Genomic DNA, 14,344 nt, shown 5'->3' on the forward strand with positions numbered 1-14,344 from the left:
AAATTCAGTGTGTAAAGTTAATGTACTGTTCATATACTGTGTAACACTGTTCTATTGATGATTAGACATAAAACACTGCAGATACTTGAAGGCACAAAATGAGACTTAAAGCAGAAACGGAATCACAAGAATTCCCAGGCCTTCAATTTTTTTTTTAATTTACAGAACAAAAAAAACATCCATGTACAAATGTTCTGTTCTCTCATCAACTGCAACTCTACTAGTTGTGCTTAGAATCATGAAGTTACCTGTGTTCACTACAGTGGGTACAAGAAAGCAAATAATCAAGCACTGAATAGAAAGATTACAGACTGCTGCTGTTGAAATCCAGCACATCACCGGAGCATGCCTGCCACACCCGAGTGTCTAAGAGAAGAGAGGAGAACAGTCTTCATTTGTTGGTAAAGCATACTCATTTGAACGAGGCGGAAAAAAAACCAACATCATAAGTCAAATGAATTAATCACTTAGCTATTTAGCTTTTTGTGACTACTCTATGCTGAATGAAATTTAACCAATAAAGTCCAAGAGTTACTGCAAATAGTACAATACTCATATTTGCTTTTCTCTCTTCCAACACAAAATAAAATGCAAGTGAAGCAGTTGAAACACAATTAGAAGATGACTTCTATAATAAAACATTTGCTGCTTTTAAGTAAGGCAACAGTCATGATGCTAGAAAGTTCCTGGGCAGATAAAAAAAAATCATTAAGGAAGCAACCTTTTCAAAACCCATGACACAATTACTTGTCCTTTATTCAGTGGTAGTCATAGAGACTATCACATATTTTTCACAAAATCTACTCAGTTCAATACTGCTGCAATATCACGGCATGAAAAATTCAAGGAGTCACTGGACATAAGAACTAAAGTTTTAAAATTGTAAGCCAGGATGCTGGGTAATGTTTTAATGGGAACATAGGAAATGGATGGTCAGATGAAAGATACCAAAATGTCAGACAGCCCATCGACTGCTGTTGCCATGAGATTCAACAGTCAACATCAATCTGATAAGCTACCTGACAAGATGGTATAGCCATGGAGATGTCACGATGAGAGGCAAAATAAGCAGACTTTCAGGCAGGATTTGGTAAAACAAATCAGGCATTTCTGGTTGAGACTCAAACCCAATTCTATACTCAACATATGCTCAAGACCCATTTTCCTAAAGGAAAAACATGAACCTTTATTTTCACTGTAAGCTAAAGAACTCAACCAGAAACATCCCAAAGGCAAAATAATCACACAAGAACAAAAACACTAAATAAAAGCGAGAAAATCAGGTTACACAAAAAAGTAAAATTGTCAGTTAAAACCAGAGTACATACTGAGTTAAAATGAACATATATGAGAAAGTATGATTAGAAAAAAATAAGTCTTTCTACAGTGTCATTGTGTACTCTTTTCTGTTTCCACAAATCAAGAAATACCCTTGCTATACCAATCCCCAAGATGCTACTTCAGCAGTGTGTGGATAGTTGCCCAATTCCAGAATCACAATCCCCTCAACACCAAAATGCTCCTTCATTCCTACAAAGGTTCCACAAGTTATGACTGTATGTAGACTTGGCAATGCTACAAATCAGTTGGTAGAAGCTAAAAGGAAGTGAAAATCAAAACGCTCAAGAAAACGGACACAATTCTGGAATGATCAAAGATGTCTTTATAAAGTTTTTCCATGACTTCATTCTAAATATACAGAATAAAAAATGGTGTCAGCTCACTTGTGAGACACCAATTAGATTTTCCTTATACTGTTTTAAAATTTAAAGATCAGTTTCCCAGGAGGGTGTGCAAAGCATCTTAAAATGGCCCTTTTTTGTTGTAGGTGGGAGAGGAAAGGTTGGGCAGGGTGACATATTAAATTTTACCATGATAGACATGCAAGACTGTTAACCCAATCTAGTATAATTTATATACAATTTACTGACTTAGAAAAACAAAGCAGTCATTTGTGACAAGCCTGAAAAGCTTGACATAGTTAATATACGTAGGAACTTTTCTTTTTGCAGCGGAGTGTCTTGAATCCTTTAATTGAACCATGTGGGTCTTTTCAAAGTGACAAACAGAAGGCCAGTTTCTGTTAAATTTGGTGCTGAACATCACAACCCACCCTAATAAAAATAGAATTCAGGTTGAATTAAGGGTGGATCTTACCTTACTTAACACAGAGAGGAAAAGCATGTGAGTGCAAAATATGGACTAAATTGCTTTTGGAACATTAAAAGAACAATTTTTATACAGGTTGGAAAAGGAAATTTTCCTTCCTGGTGTGGGGTCCTCCGAATCTCAGGCAGAACCCATCCACTCTAATTCTGTTGTGAAAACCTTTCCTGCTTATTTGGTTTTCTCCTCAGAGTTCACCTGCTGCTGAATTCGTTTGGCATAACTTTGCGCCATGGAATTAATGATGGACAAGATGAAGTAACACACCATTACGACCACCAACTTCTCAAACATCCAGGACAACCAGTTTTCTCCCTGTAGGAATAATTGAAAAAGAAAAAAAAACCCACGAGAAACACTCAATTAGTTCAGTAGAAGCTAGAGGAGCCCCACAGTGCTCAAAGAAAAGTGACCCCATAACCTAAGAACTGAATAATGGAGTCTTTTGTGCTGGGACATGACTCAAGGGCATGTGAGGTTCTGCCTAACATGTATAAGATCCCCAGCACTCATCTCACACCCCACCCACACCAGGTGTGGCCCCAGATTTTTTTTTAAGGCTTTTATCAGGTCAGAAGGATAGTACAGCACTTGCTTTGCACGTAACTGACTCGGGTTTGATTCCTGGCATCCCATATAATCCTCTGAGCACCAACCAGCAGTGAACCCTGGGCACTTTCTGTGTGACTCTCCAACAAAAAAATAAGACAAAAATAAAATAAATTCTTTATCTCTAGGTACCCAGTATCTGCAGTGATGCCTTTTTCACCTTGTTATTAAGATTTCGTTTTTGGGATATAAAATCAATATTAATTCCTATGGTTTAGTTTGGGTGGTATGAGGTCTTTTACTACATAGTCACTGTCACTGTCCTCCTGTTGTTCATCGATTTGCTCAAGCGGGCCCAGAAACGTCCCCAATGGAGACTTTGTTGTTACTGTGTTTGGCACATATATATAAAGTCTTAAATTCTACTCTCAAGTTACCATACAGAACAGTGTTAAGAGAACCACACATTTACGTTTAAGCACTGGGAACAACTTTTGCAATATAAATTCTGTATCTGTCTGAAATTATGAGGGTAGCGAAGGGCCATAAAAAGTGTCTGGCCATCAGAAAAAACTGCTTCCTTCCAGTTTCTCACTGCAGTTACTGCTTACTCATCTTCTTCTAGTCATTTTTGATAGCCACAGAACTGTTTATAGAAAAGGCAGAGTTTATCAGTTCAACTTAAGAGACCTGATTAAAAATATTTTTTAAATTTTCTCAGCTCTGACAAGAAACAGTAAAAAAATGAAAAGATATTCAAATAAACTTAGAAAATCTAATTCTATATTATAGCAAAGTCTGAATGTCTTAAATTCATATATAGTTTTTTTAGGGGGCCACACCCAGTTCTGGTCAGGGATTCCTTCTAGTGGAGTGCTCGGGGACAAGATGGGGTGCGGGAATTGAGCCCAGGGTTGACAGCATACAAGGCCAGGTGCTGAACCCATTATTCTATTTCAGCAGTCCTGAAATATATTACTAAATCATTTATTATCAAGATAATAACTCATGTAACGAAACAATCAACTACTTTCAATTAGTCTCTTTCTTTCTGGGAGAGGATGTACAAAACAGAAGTGACATTTTTTGATTTAGATCCACTTCCCAGTAGAGACTAAAAGGAGTTTCAACTTCTGGGATGACAAATATGCTTCACTATTTGCCTAAAACTGCACCAGGAACGCCTGCAGGTGGGGTGGGGAGTGGGGAGGGACGGGGAATCTCACCTGTGAGGCGCCCATTTCGTTTCTGTGGTGAAGCTTCTGCCGCTGGGCCTCCAGGTACTCCTGGAATGGCTTCTGCAGAGATGGACCAATGCCTGGGACAGCACTGGAGGCAGGAAGGAGCCCAAAGAAAAAGGCACATTTGGGGAAGAAAAGCAGGAGAAACGTTAAAGAAAATCCACTTACCGCCTGAACGCAAAAAAGCAGAGGTTGGCTAGGAAGGGGCAAAAAATAAAAAAAATCAGCAGAACTGGTGAAAGCCTAGGAAGTCTTTTCAGAGGAGAAAGTTCAAACTTCACAAGCCTTGCAAGGGCAAAGCTCGCCCCTCCTGCCAACATAACCGGGAGCAAACGGGAGCCGAGCCCCCTCCTGCAGAAGAGTCCATTGGGAGTGCCAGAGTGTGGCCAGAAGAGCAGGGGCTGCACACTGGCGCGCTACAAAGAGTGAAATGAATGACTTCTGAGAAGTCCCACATTTATCACCACCAGTTCCTGTAAGAACTGGTTTGAACCGATTAATAAGGAAATGACTTATGCTTGTGTCATCCAGAGTTGAAAAAGAAACCTCCCGCCCTCTCCCGGACTAGTCCCATCTTCTCAGAGGGGGCGGTCCTGTCTCAATCCAAGTCCTTATTAGGACAATCTGTGCGTCATCCTTATCCAAAAAGAATGCATTAGCAAATTTGGGAGGCACCTCCCACTAGTCAGAAGTCAGTGATTAACAAAGGAACAAAGAAGGAACTATGAACCCTGAATCACTTCGTGGTTTATGGTACATGGTTTGCACAGAAACTACAGTACGTTACTAAACAACTTGTTCTGAGATGACTGGGCGAATGACCTCTGATAATTTTCTGTACCAGGAGCTCCCTCTCACACAGAATACGTGCAGGCAAAGCAGGGAAGCTGTTCTGGGCAACTCTGGCTGCCAGGCTCTCCTTTCAGAAATGCTTTGTGGTCTGTTTTTTATTATTTCTTTTTTTTTTTTGTTCTGGGGCCACACCCAGCAGTGCTCAGGGCATACTCCTGGCTCTGTGCTCAGAGATAACTCCTGTTGGGTTGAGGGGATCCTATGTAGTGCTGGGATTGAAATATCACTCCAGCCCCTGTTTCAGTTTTTAAAATAACTTAGGACATCTTGGAAATATACACCATCTTTATTTTCTCATCTGTCTTAGCAGGGTTAAAAGTCTTTATGAGTTGAGCTAAAGGTATTTCAAATATGTTTGCAACAGAGCCTAATGCTCTCCCTATAAAGTATTAAATTAACTTCCCTGTCTCTTCTAGAACAATTCAGTTGTTGCTTTCTGTAATAAAAAGCAGAGAATCAGAGTAAAAGAATTTATTTTTGTTACATTTACTATAAGTTAACAGATATATAACTTCTGTCGGACACTTTCCTTTATTCCTCTTAATTAGCAAGGATAGAATCCTTCCTTTTTTTTATGTTCAATAATTTAACGGGTGCAATAGGTGGGAAGGCTGAACTGGTGGCTGATCCCAGTTTGATCGAACTACATGGTTTCCCAGCACCAAGCAGGAGTAGCCCTAGGGCACTACCAGGTGTGGTATCCCCACCCCACCCTCCACAAAGAGAAACAAGAAAGAAACAATCTATGACTATAAGGAACTTAAAGTCATTATGGAATTCATATACTACTTGCAAAGTAATTTACAAAAGCAATACTAATTTTTTTTTGGTTGTTGTTCAGAACACACACAGCCCCTCAAAGGAAGAACTGAGAAAGAAAGAAGGAAGCAGAATGAGGTAACTTTAATGAGGAGTTAGGGGTGAAGCTCCGTTGTAGTATACACACTTTGCACATCCAGGGCCCTGAGCTTGATTTCCCAGAATCAAAAAGGAGCCTGGAGATGAACCGGAGCACACGTGTTCATGTGGGAGACTTGGGTTTGATGCCCAGCCCTGAATGCTTCCCCAAAGACCACCAGGAATGACCCCTGAGCAGTGAGTTGATGATCTCTGAAGACCAATCTGGGCATAGTTCTTGAGCAAAATCAAAAGTCGGGAGTAGAACCCAAATCGAAAGCCAAAAAATAACAAAAGTTTTTGACAGATGCAGCCAGGCCATTGCTGCACTGGCTAGGCTGGGAACAGTCTCAGTCTCTCACACTCCAAAGTGCCCTCCCGGGAGTGGGGAGAAGAGAGAGCTGTCTGAACTCTGCTGCAGGGACTGTAGCTCAGTAATGACTGGCTACAACAATGCACCAAAAGTACACATTTTCTCTTCAGAGAGATTTTCCTTCATTATATACTGTACATGGAAAATCAAATAGCTTATCCTCTAAGCAATTTACAAATTGAAATACAAAATACACACACACACACACATATTTATCCACGTATCAAAATAGAATACACAGAAAGATTGGCAGAAAGATTGGTTTTGAAGACTATAACTTAAAAACAAAACAAAACCTTCCTTTAGGGGCCAGAATGATAGTACAGTGGGTAGAGTGCAGGCCTTGCATGCAGGCAACCTAGGTTCAATCCCTGGCACCGAGCACTGCCAGAGGACAGAACCAGGAATAAGCCCTGAGTACTGCAGCATGGAGCCTCCAAAATAAAAGCAAACAAAAATTTCCTTCAGAAACCCATTTGCTTTTTTGTTTTGGGGCCACACCTTATGGTGCTTGGGGCTCATTCCTGGCTCAGTGTGCTCCTACTCTTGGTGGGCTCAGGCTGGGACTTGAAACCTGGTCAGCAGGGCAAGGCAAGTGCCCTACCAGCTGTCCTCTCTCTCTCTGGCTCGCTGCTGCTTAGTTTAATGACTTTTAAATTTTTGCCTTTCTCTTGAAGCTCATATTCTCTCTTGAACATGTGTCTCAAATAAAAACTCTCTTCGCAAAAAAAGTAAAATTAACTAAAAAAATTTGGGGCCACATCTAGCTGTGCTGAGGGCTTACTACTGGCTGTGCTCAGGGATCAATCCTGGGGGTCAGTGATGGGGGTGCCATATGTGGTGCTAGGGATGGAACTGGGGTTGGCTGCTTAAAAGGCAAGCACCTGCTATACTATCTCTCTGGCTCATCAGGGGCTACATCTTGCTTGGTGCTAGGGGGTTAATTCTGGGATTGCTCAGGGGATTATGTTGGCCAGGGACTGAACCTGTAACTCCTACATGCTAAGCAAATACTCCAGCCTTTGAACTATCTACTGATCTCCCAGATATTTTTGTAAAAATGTATCAAGGCTGGATAAATAGTATAAGGGTTAAGGTGCTCGTCTTGCAAATGGCCCATCCTAGTTTAAGCCCTAGCACTGCACGGTCCCAAGCACCACTGGGAACAACCCCTGAGCACAGAACTGAGAGCAGCCCTAGAGCACTGCCAGGTGGCCCAACCCCCTAATATATATAATTTTAATTTATAATTTAATTTCTCTATCTTTACAAATAATGATTTTAATTAACACTAACCAATTTTGGTAATGGATTAAATTAAAATCAAAATTAAAAGGGCTGAAGAGATAGCTCAAAAGGCCGGAGTGATTGTGTAACATATGTAGGAGCCACCTCTGGGAGTGGACCTGAGCACTGCATCAGGAGTAGCCATAAATATAAACAAAAAAACTGAAATTAGTGTTGCCACTCCTAAACACTAATTTATTTTATTTATGGTAAAGAATGTATGAGTCCACAAAGACATCTTCAAGTTGTTTTCAAGCAGCAGACAGAAGCAAAAGATTGACATTTTAAGTTAACTGAAGTCATATACATGGTTTTTGTGTTGGGGGGATGCACACAGGGGACTAACTTGGACTCCAGATCTGTGGCTTTTAATAGTCAGCTTAGGAAATAGCTTAAATGCCATTCTCTAAAAGCTATTCATTTAGACCTGTGCAACTCATACTGAGTTGGTGAAGTTGTCCACCTGGCAACAAAGTTTGAGGCTTGAGAGAGAGTACAGCAGTTAAGGCCCTTGCCTTGCACACTGCTGGCCTGGATTCGATCCCCAATGTCCCATATGGTCTCTCAGCACAACGAGGAGTAATTTCTGAGTACAGAGCTAGGAGTTGCACTCTGAGCATCACTAGGTGTGACCAAAAAACACCCACCCACCCAGACAAAAACAGAGTTATAAAAAGTTTTGTGATATAGAACATAACAGAAGAGAGAAAAAATCATGTATTCAGAGGCTGGGGAGATTATCCAAAGAGCTGAATGCTTTGCATGTAGAAGGCTAGGGTTTGATTCCTGTCACCACATGGACCACAGACACTGAATGAGAAGGGGCCCCTAAGCACTGCTAGGTACAGCACCCCAAACTAAAACCCCTCCCCAAACCACAAATTTCCAAAAAATTGATTTTAATAATAATTTTTGCATTTTTGTACTTGATAAGGAAAAAAGGGTCAACTATGTCACATGCAGGAAATGTAGGTTTGATCCTTACAGCGAATAATAATAATAATAATAATAATAATGATAATAATAATGGAAAAATCTTCAGAAAATGTAAACAACAGAAGGGGAAAAAGTTTAAAAAAAAACCCCAAAATTTTAACCTTCTGAGCTCAAAAGTGGTTGCATGGAAACCGTATTTTGCATGTTTACATACCAAGCATGCATTAAAACAGAAACAAGACAAACTTCTTCCCAAAATTCTGTAAAGGGCTGGAGAAATTATGTTACATGCAGGAGGCCTCAGTTCATTTACTGGCACATTACTTGGTTCCCCATGTACCACCTGGATCATCCTTGAGCTCAAAAGCTGGAATTAGTCCCTGAGCACCACTGGGTATGGTTCCAAAATAAAACAAATGAAACAGCAGAACTCCATGAAAGGCTATGACAAATTTGCAAATAAAACTTATTTTTAAAAATAGTATTTATTTATTTATTTATTTATTTATTTTTGCCTTTTGGGTCATACCCAGCGATGCATAGGGGTTATTCCTGGCTTATGCACTCAGGAATTACTCCTGCCAGTGCTCGGGGGACCATATGGGATGCTGGGATTCAAACCAGGGTCGGCCACGTCCAAGGCAAATGCCCTACCTACTGTACTATAGCTCTAGTCCTAAAAATAGTTTTTAACATACACGTCACTGTTTCTGGAAAGCACTAATCTGATAATAAAATACCAGTATTTTAAACTATCTCTACATCAACTCATTATAAACAAAGGTCTACATTATTCTCTGTACCCACAAAGACAGAAAATCTACCAGAGCAACCATCACAACCGACAGAGGTTGTACATAGAGGGAGTGGACTGATTACTCACTCGTTTCTCATAAATAACTAAGATTTCCATATGTTGGTTCGTTAATCCTATGCACACACCCATTCCAAAAATTCACTGGTAATTATTATTCTGTTTTTAGGGAACTCCTTTCAAAATGTGTAAGTCTCAAACAAACCAGTTCACCAGATATAAGAAACGTATCACTTGATTTCCTTTAGTAAATCTCTCCTCCATCACGGATATAATCATCAAATTAGGCCACTCTTGTATTAGATTTAAAATTTTTCTGATTAGAAAATTTAAGTTTTTCCAATCAGGTTTGTTTGTTACTGGTACAAAACTGGGGCCTAGTGCTTAATACCATAAAGCTGGGCCAGAGAGATACTGCAGGGTGCTTGTCTTGCATGCAACCAACCTGGGTTCGATCTCTGTCATCCTGTAAGGTCCCCCGAGCCCCATAGGAATGATTCGAAGCACTGTTGGGTGTGGCCCAAAAACAAAAAAAAGGGAAAAATAACAAAAAACTATTTTTTAAAAAAAATATAGTCTCTGCTTTAGCATTAACATGATCATGTAAAGTTACACAGAATTTCCTGAAGACATACCATCTGACAAGTTTCTTGTAAAGGAACAGGAATAAGAAGTCTCCATCTTTCTTAGAAAAAGTGTAGGTGCAAAGTTTATTTTTCTTTTTTACCTCTGTTACCATTTGTGCAATAATTTGAGTCTGATTTATTTTAATATCCCTCTGATAATTGATCATAAAGTCTAAATAATAGTCAAACTTGGTTTGTGATCAGTCACAAACCTTTGGGTTTTGTGTTTGTTTTGGGGCCACACTCACTGAGATGCTCAGAGGTTACTCCTGGCTCTGCATTCAGGAATTATTCCTGGTGATACTAGGTTTGCCAAGGATTGAATCCAGGTAGGCTGCATGCGAAGGCAAACACCCTACCTGCTGTACTATCACTTGGCCCTGACAATCCTTTGAAACCTTGTAAAACTTTGAAATTTTATAGATGAGAGAAAATGTTTTTATAATAATAAGGTCTCAAGGGTTGTATTAAAAGAAATAAAAAAAAAGAGGGGTTCAACCAATTCTATCGCTGTTGTAGTGCAGAGAGCATATTGACTAATGAACACTTTCTGAATCAGACTACTGATGACTACTTTTCTTTTTCCTTTGGCTTTTGGGCCATACCCAGAGATGCTCAGGAGTGACCTCTGGCAGTGCTTTCACTACCACATGCATGCCTGGGATCCAACAGAGCTGGACACATTCAGGGCTTTATCTCCTGTCTTATCTCTTTGCCCCCACTGGCACTTTTATTTTCCTTTTCTTTTTTGTGGGTGGTTGGGGGTTGGTGGAGGACCACACCCAGGTGTGCTCAGGACTTACTCCTGGCATAGGAATCACTCCTGGCAGTGCTGGGGGACCATATGAGATGCCTGGAGATAGGCCACGTGCAAGGCAAACACCCACCCACTGTACTATTTCTAGTCCTCAACTGGCACCTTTTGATGGCAGTAGGAGTCATTTTTGAATACTGTTGTCAGGTCATACTCAGTGGTGCTCTGGAAACCATATGGTGTTGGGACTGAAACCCAGAGTTCCAACATGCAAAGCATGTGCTCCAGCCCCTTAAGCTATTTCCACGGCCCCTACTTATACAAATATTAAAATGCAGAAATGTGGGATGGAGGGTATACTGGGGGTTTTTGGTAGTGGAAAATGTGCACTGTGAAGGGATGGGTGTTTGATCATTGTATGACTAAGATTCAAACACGAAGCTTTGTAACTGTTCTCACGGTGATTCAATAAATAAATTTTTTAAAAAAAGGAAAAATAAAAATTAAAAAGGATTAAAGACAAAAATCAAAGAACAAACTCACTTTAAAAACCTTACTGTGATGGTTTTCATGCTATCCTTCACAAGGTCTTTGTTTGGGGGGCCACACCCAGCAGTGCACTGGGCTTACTCCTGGCTCTGTACTTAAGGATCACTCCTGAGTGATCAAGTTTAGGGAACCATATAGGGTGCTAGGGATTGAACCCAGGTTGGCTGTGAGCCAAATACCCTACCTACTGTACTATCTCTCTGGTAACCTTGTTAGTAAGTATTTTAAGGCACACTATATACTTATCCTTTATTAAGATTGGCAATCTCTAAAGTTTTGGGGTTGCCTTCTATAGATTACAACAGGAACAGGTGAATGTCCATGCTATAATTTTTGGAGGTTCTTTCTGAATGCAATATTACAACTGCCTTCTACTGGTTTTTCTTTTTTTTTCTTTCTTCTTTTTTCAGGTAGGTTGTGAGTTGGAGGACTACACCCATCAATGCTCAGGGGTTACTCCTGGCTCTGAGCTTAAGGACTGATCATTCCTGGCGGGTGTGTGTGTGTGTGTGTGTGTGTGTGTGTGTGTGGTGTTAGTGAACCTAGGTCAGCCTAGTGCAAAGCAAATCCCTACTTGCTGTACTATCTCTCTGACTCTGCTCTCTACTGATTATTTCTATAAAAGACTTTTTAAAGTCACTCATCTGTCTTGTTTGTTTAAAAATTAAAAAAAAAAAAGGCCCTCCCGTTGATGGTCGATTTGCTCGAGCGGGCCCAGTAACGTCTCCATTGGAGACTTTGTTGTTACTGTGTCTGGCATATCGAATACTCTCGGTAGCTTGCCGGGCTCTCCGAGAGGGGCGGAGGAATCGAACTTGGGTCGGCCATGCTGGCCGCTTGTAAGGCGAACGCCCTACCCGCTGTGCTATCGCTTAGCTAAAACTAATTATTAAATGCTATAGTTTTACAAATAATTGTTCTCAGAAAGGTCCACATTTTAGTCAAATAAAATTGAATTTTCATACACACAGAGAATGATCTCAACAGGCTTAATGGCTAGAATTTTAACAAGTTGTCATTTCCTGTCTAATAAGGATTCTCACAGTACTAAACCACTAATTCCCTGGGGCCCAACCAATACCTGAACTTAATCACAGTGACTCAAGATGGCTCTCAGACTTGGCCTGACTCAATAACAAATTGCCCTCCAGGCAATCTTTCAAAAGTCAAAGGCCAGTGTGCTAACTGCTGGTATTATGTTTGTTTTTTAAATCACCTTCTAGCCTCCTTAGAAAGATAAGGGGGTGGGGGAATAAAGCAGATTGATACACAATCCAGAAATAGGGCAAGTAAATGAACGAATGATAACCACAGGAGAAATGATCTTTAGTCTTATAAAAATGGGACACAGGAGGTCTGGAGAGACAGCACAGCAGGTAGGGCACTTGCCTTGCAAAAGTATGACTGGGGTTTGATCCCTGCCTCCCCACATGGTTCTCCGAACACTGCTGGAGTGCAGAGCCAGGATTAAGCCCTGAGCACTGCCAGGTACAGTCCCCAAACAAACAAAAAAGAAGAAAAAAGAAGAAAAAGACATATGGGGTATATGGGGCCAGAGAGATAATATAGTGGGAAAGGTGGGTAAGGTGTTTGCCTTTCATGTGGCCAACCTGGGCACCCCTGACAACCCCTGAGCCCAACAGGAATGATCCCTGAGTCTGAGCCAGAAGTAAGCTCCGAACACCTCTGGTGTGGACCCAAGTCCAAAAAAAAAAAAAAAGAAAAAAAAAAAGAAAACCAAAACACCCCCCTCCCCCCAAAAAAACCCCAAACACAATAACAACAAAACAAAACAACCAAACAACCAACCAACAAAACCCAACAAAACCCAAAAACCTCAAAGAGTTACAGATGATGGTTGCTTTGAGGACATGAATCCTCTCTCCTCCATTCTGCCATTTTCTAATAAAGCTCTTTTTGTTGCTGTTGTTTGGGGCTACAACCAGTAGGGACTATTTCTATTTCTGGCTCTGCTCAGGAGTGAACCTTAGCAGTGTCAGGAGACATATGTGGTACAGTGGACTGAACCAGGAACTTGCTGAAGCAGTTGTGTGAAAGAAAGGAAGGCAAGTGCAGTTACTGCCTGTGTATTAACTGCCAGATGGGGAGGGAGGGAGAAAAAGAGGGAAGGAGAGGAGGGAGGAAGAGAGGGAGGGAGGGAAGGAAGAAGGAAGATTAACTGGTAACTGATGTGTTCTACTTGCTTTTATTTTTTACTTCTTTTGCTTTTGGGGTCGCACCCAGTGATGCACAGGAGTTACTCCTGGCTCTGCACTCAGGAATCACTCCTGGCAGTGCTCAGGGGACCATATGGGATGTTGGGAATAGAACTTGGGTCAGCCGCGTGCAAGGTAAATGCACTACCCGCTGTGCTATCACTTCAGTCCACTACTTGCTTTTTTCTTCTCTTTTTTTTTTTTGCTTTTTGGGTCACACCCGGCGACGCACAGGGGTTACTCCTGGCTTTTCACTCAGGAATTACTCCTGGTGATGCTTAGGGGACCATATGGGATGCTGGGAATTGAACTCGGGTTGGCTGTGTGCAAGGCAAACGCCCTACCCGCTGTGCTATCACTTCAGCCCACTACTTTTTTTTTTTTGCTTTTTGGGTCAAACCTGGCGATACACAGGGGTTACTCCTGGCTTTGCACTCAGGAATTACTCCTGGTGATGCTCAGGGGACCATATGGGATGCTGGAAATCAAACCCGGGTCAGCCGCTTGTAAGGCAAACGCCCTACCTGCTGTACTATCACTCCAGTCCCCCTATGTGCTTTAAAATGAAATGTAGTAACCCACTCAAACCAAGTTCCTTTACATCTGCGGATCATAGAAAAACACAACATAAATAAATTCAGGATAAAACTAGTGTTGCATTAAAAACCTAAGGCTTTCTCATATAGACCAGTATGGGTTGACAGTCTGGCACAGTTCAAATTTGTGAGGGGCTGGACTGACAGTACATGGGTAGGACATTTGCTTTGCAAGCAGCTGACGAGGTTCTATCCCTGGCATTCCATACCATACCCTGAGTAGTAATTATGCCAGGAGTAATTCCTGAGTGCTGAGCCAGGAGTAACCCTTGAGCATTTTGCTGCATGTGGACCAAACCCTGCCCCCAGTACCCACCCTCCCCAAATCATTGTGATTCAACCTCAGGATTTGGGATTAAAACATCTTGAATTTCACTTACATCTATGATTAAAACCTTTCAAATGATTAAATCCTCTTTTGTACTCAAGTTAGTCCGTTGTAAGTGGTATTATAACTACACATGATACCACCCATTTCTTAGTGGCTG

The 14,344-nt window shown here is 41.1% G+C and overlaps 1 protein-coding gene across 1 annotated transcript in view; it reads right to left on the reverse strand.

The window, feature by feature from the left end:
• Positions 1-450: 450 nt before the first annotated feature.
• VMP1 (vacuole membrane protein 1) overlaps positions 451-14,344 on the reverse strand; it is a 120,167-nt gene continuing 106,273 nt past the window's right edge. Inside the window, exons 11-12 of the mRNA XM_056126600.1 lie at positions 3,942-4,044; positions 451-2,481 (exon numbers count right to left, since the gene is read on the reverse strand). Coding sequence (XP_055982575.1) covers positions 2,338-2,481; positions 3,942-4,044 — 247 coding nt within the window. The 3' untranslated portion in view covers positions 451-2,337. The remainder of the gene's footprint in view (positions 2,482-3,941; positions 4,045-14,344) is intronic.

The sequence above is a fragment of the Sorex fumeus genome, unplaced genomic scaffold, assembly GCF_029834395.1.
Source record: "Sorex fumeus unplaced genomic scaffold, SorFum_2.1 ptg000063l, whole genome shotgun sequence".
Lineage (NCBI taxonomy): Eukaryota > Metazoa > Chordata > Mammalia > Eulipotyphla > Soricidae > Sorex > Sorex fumeus.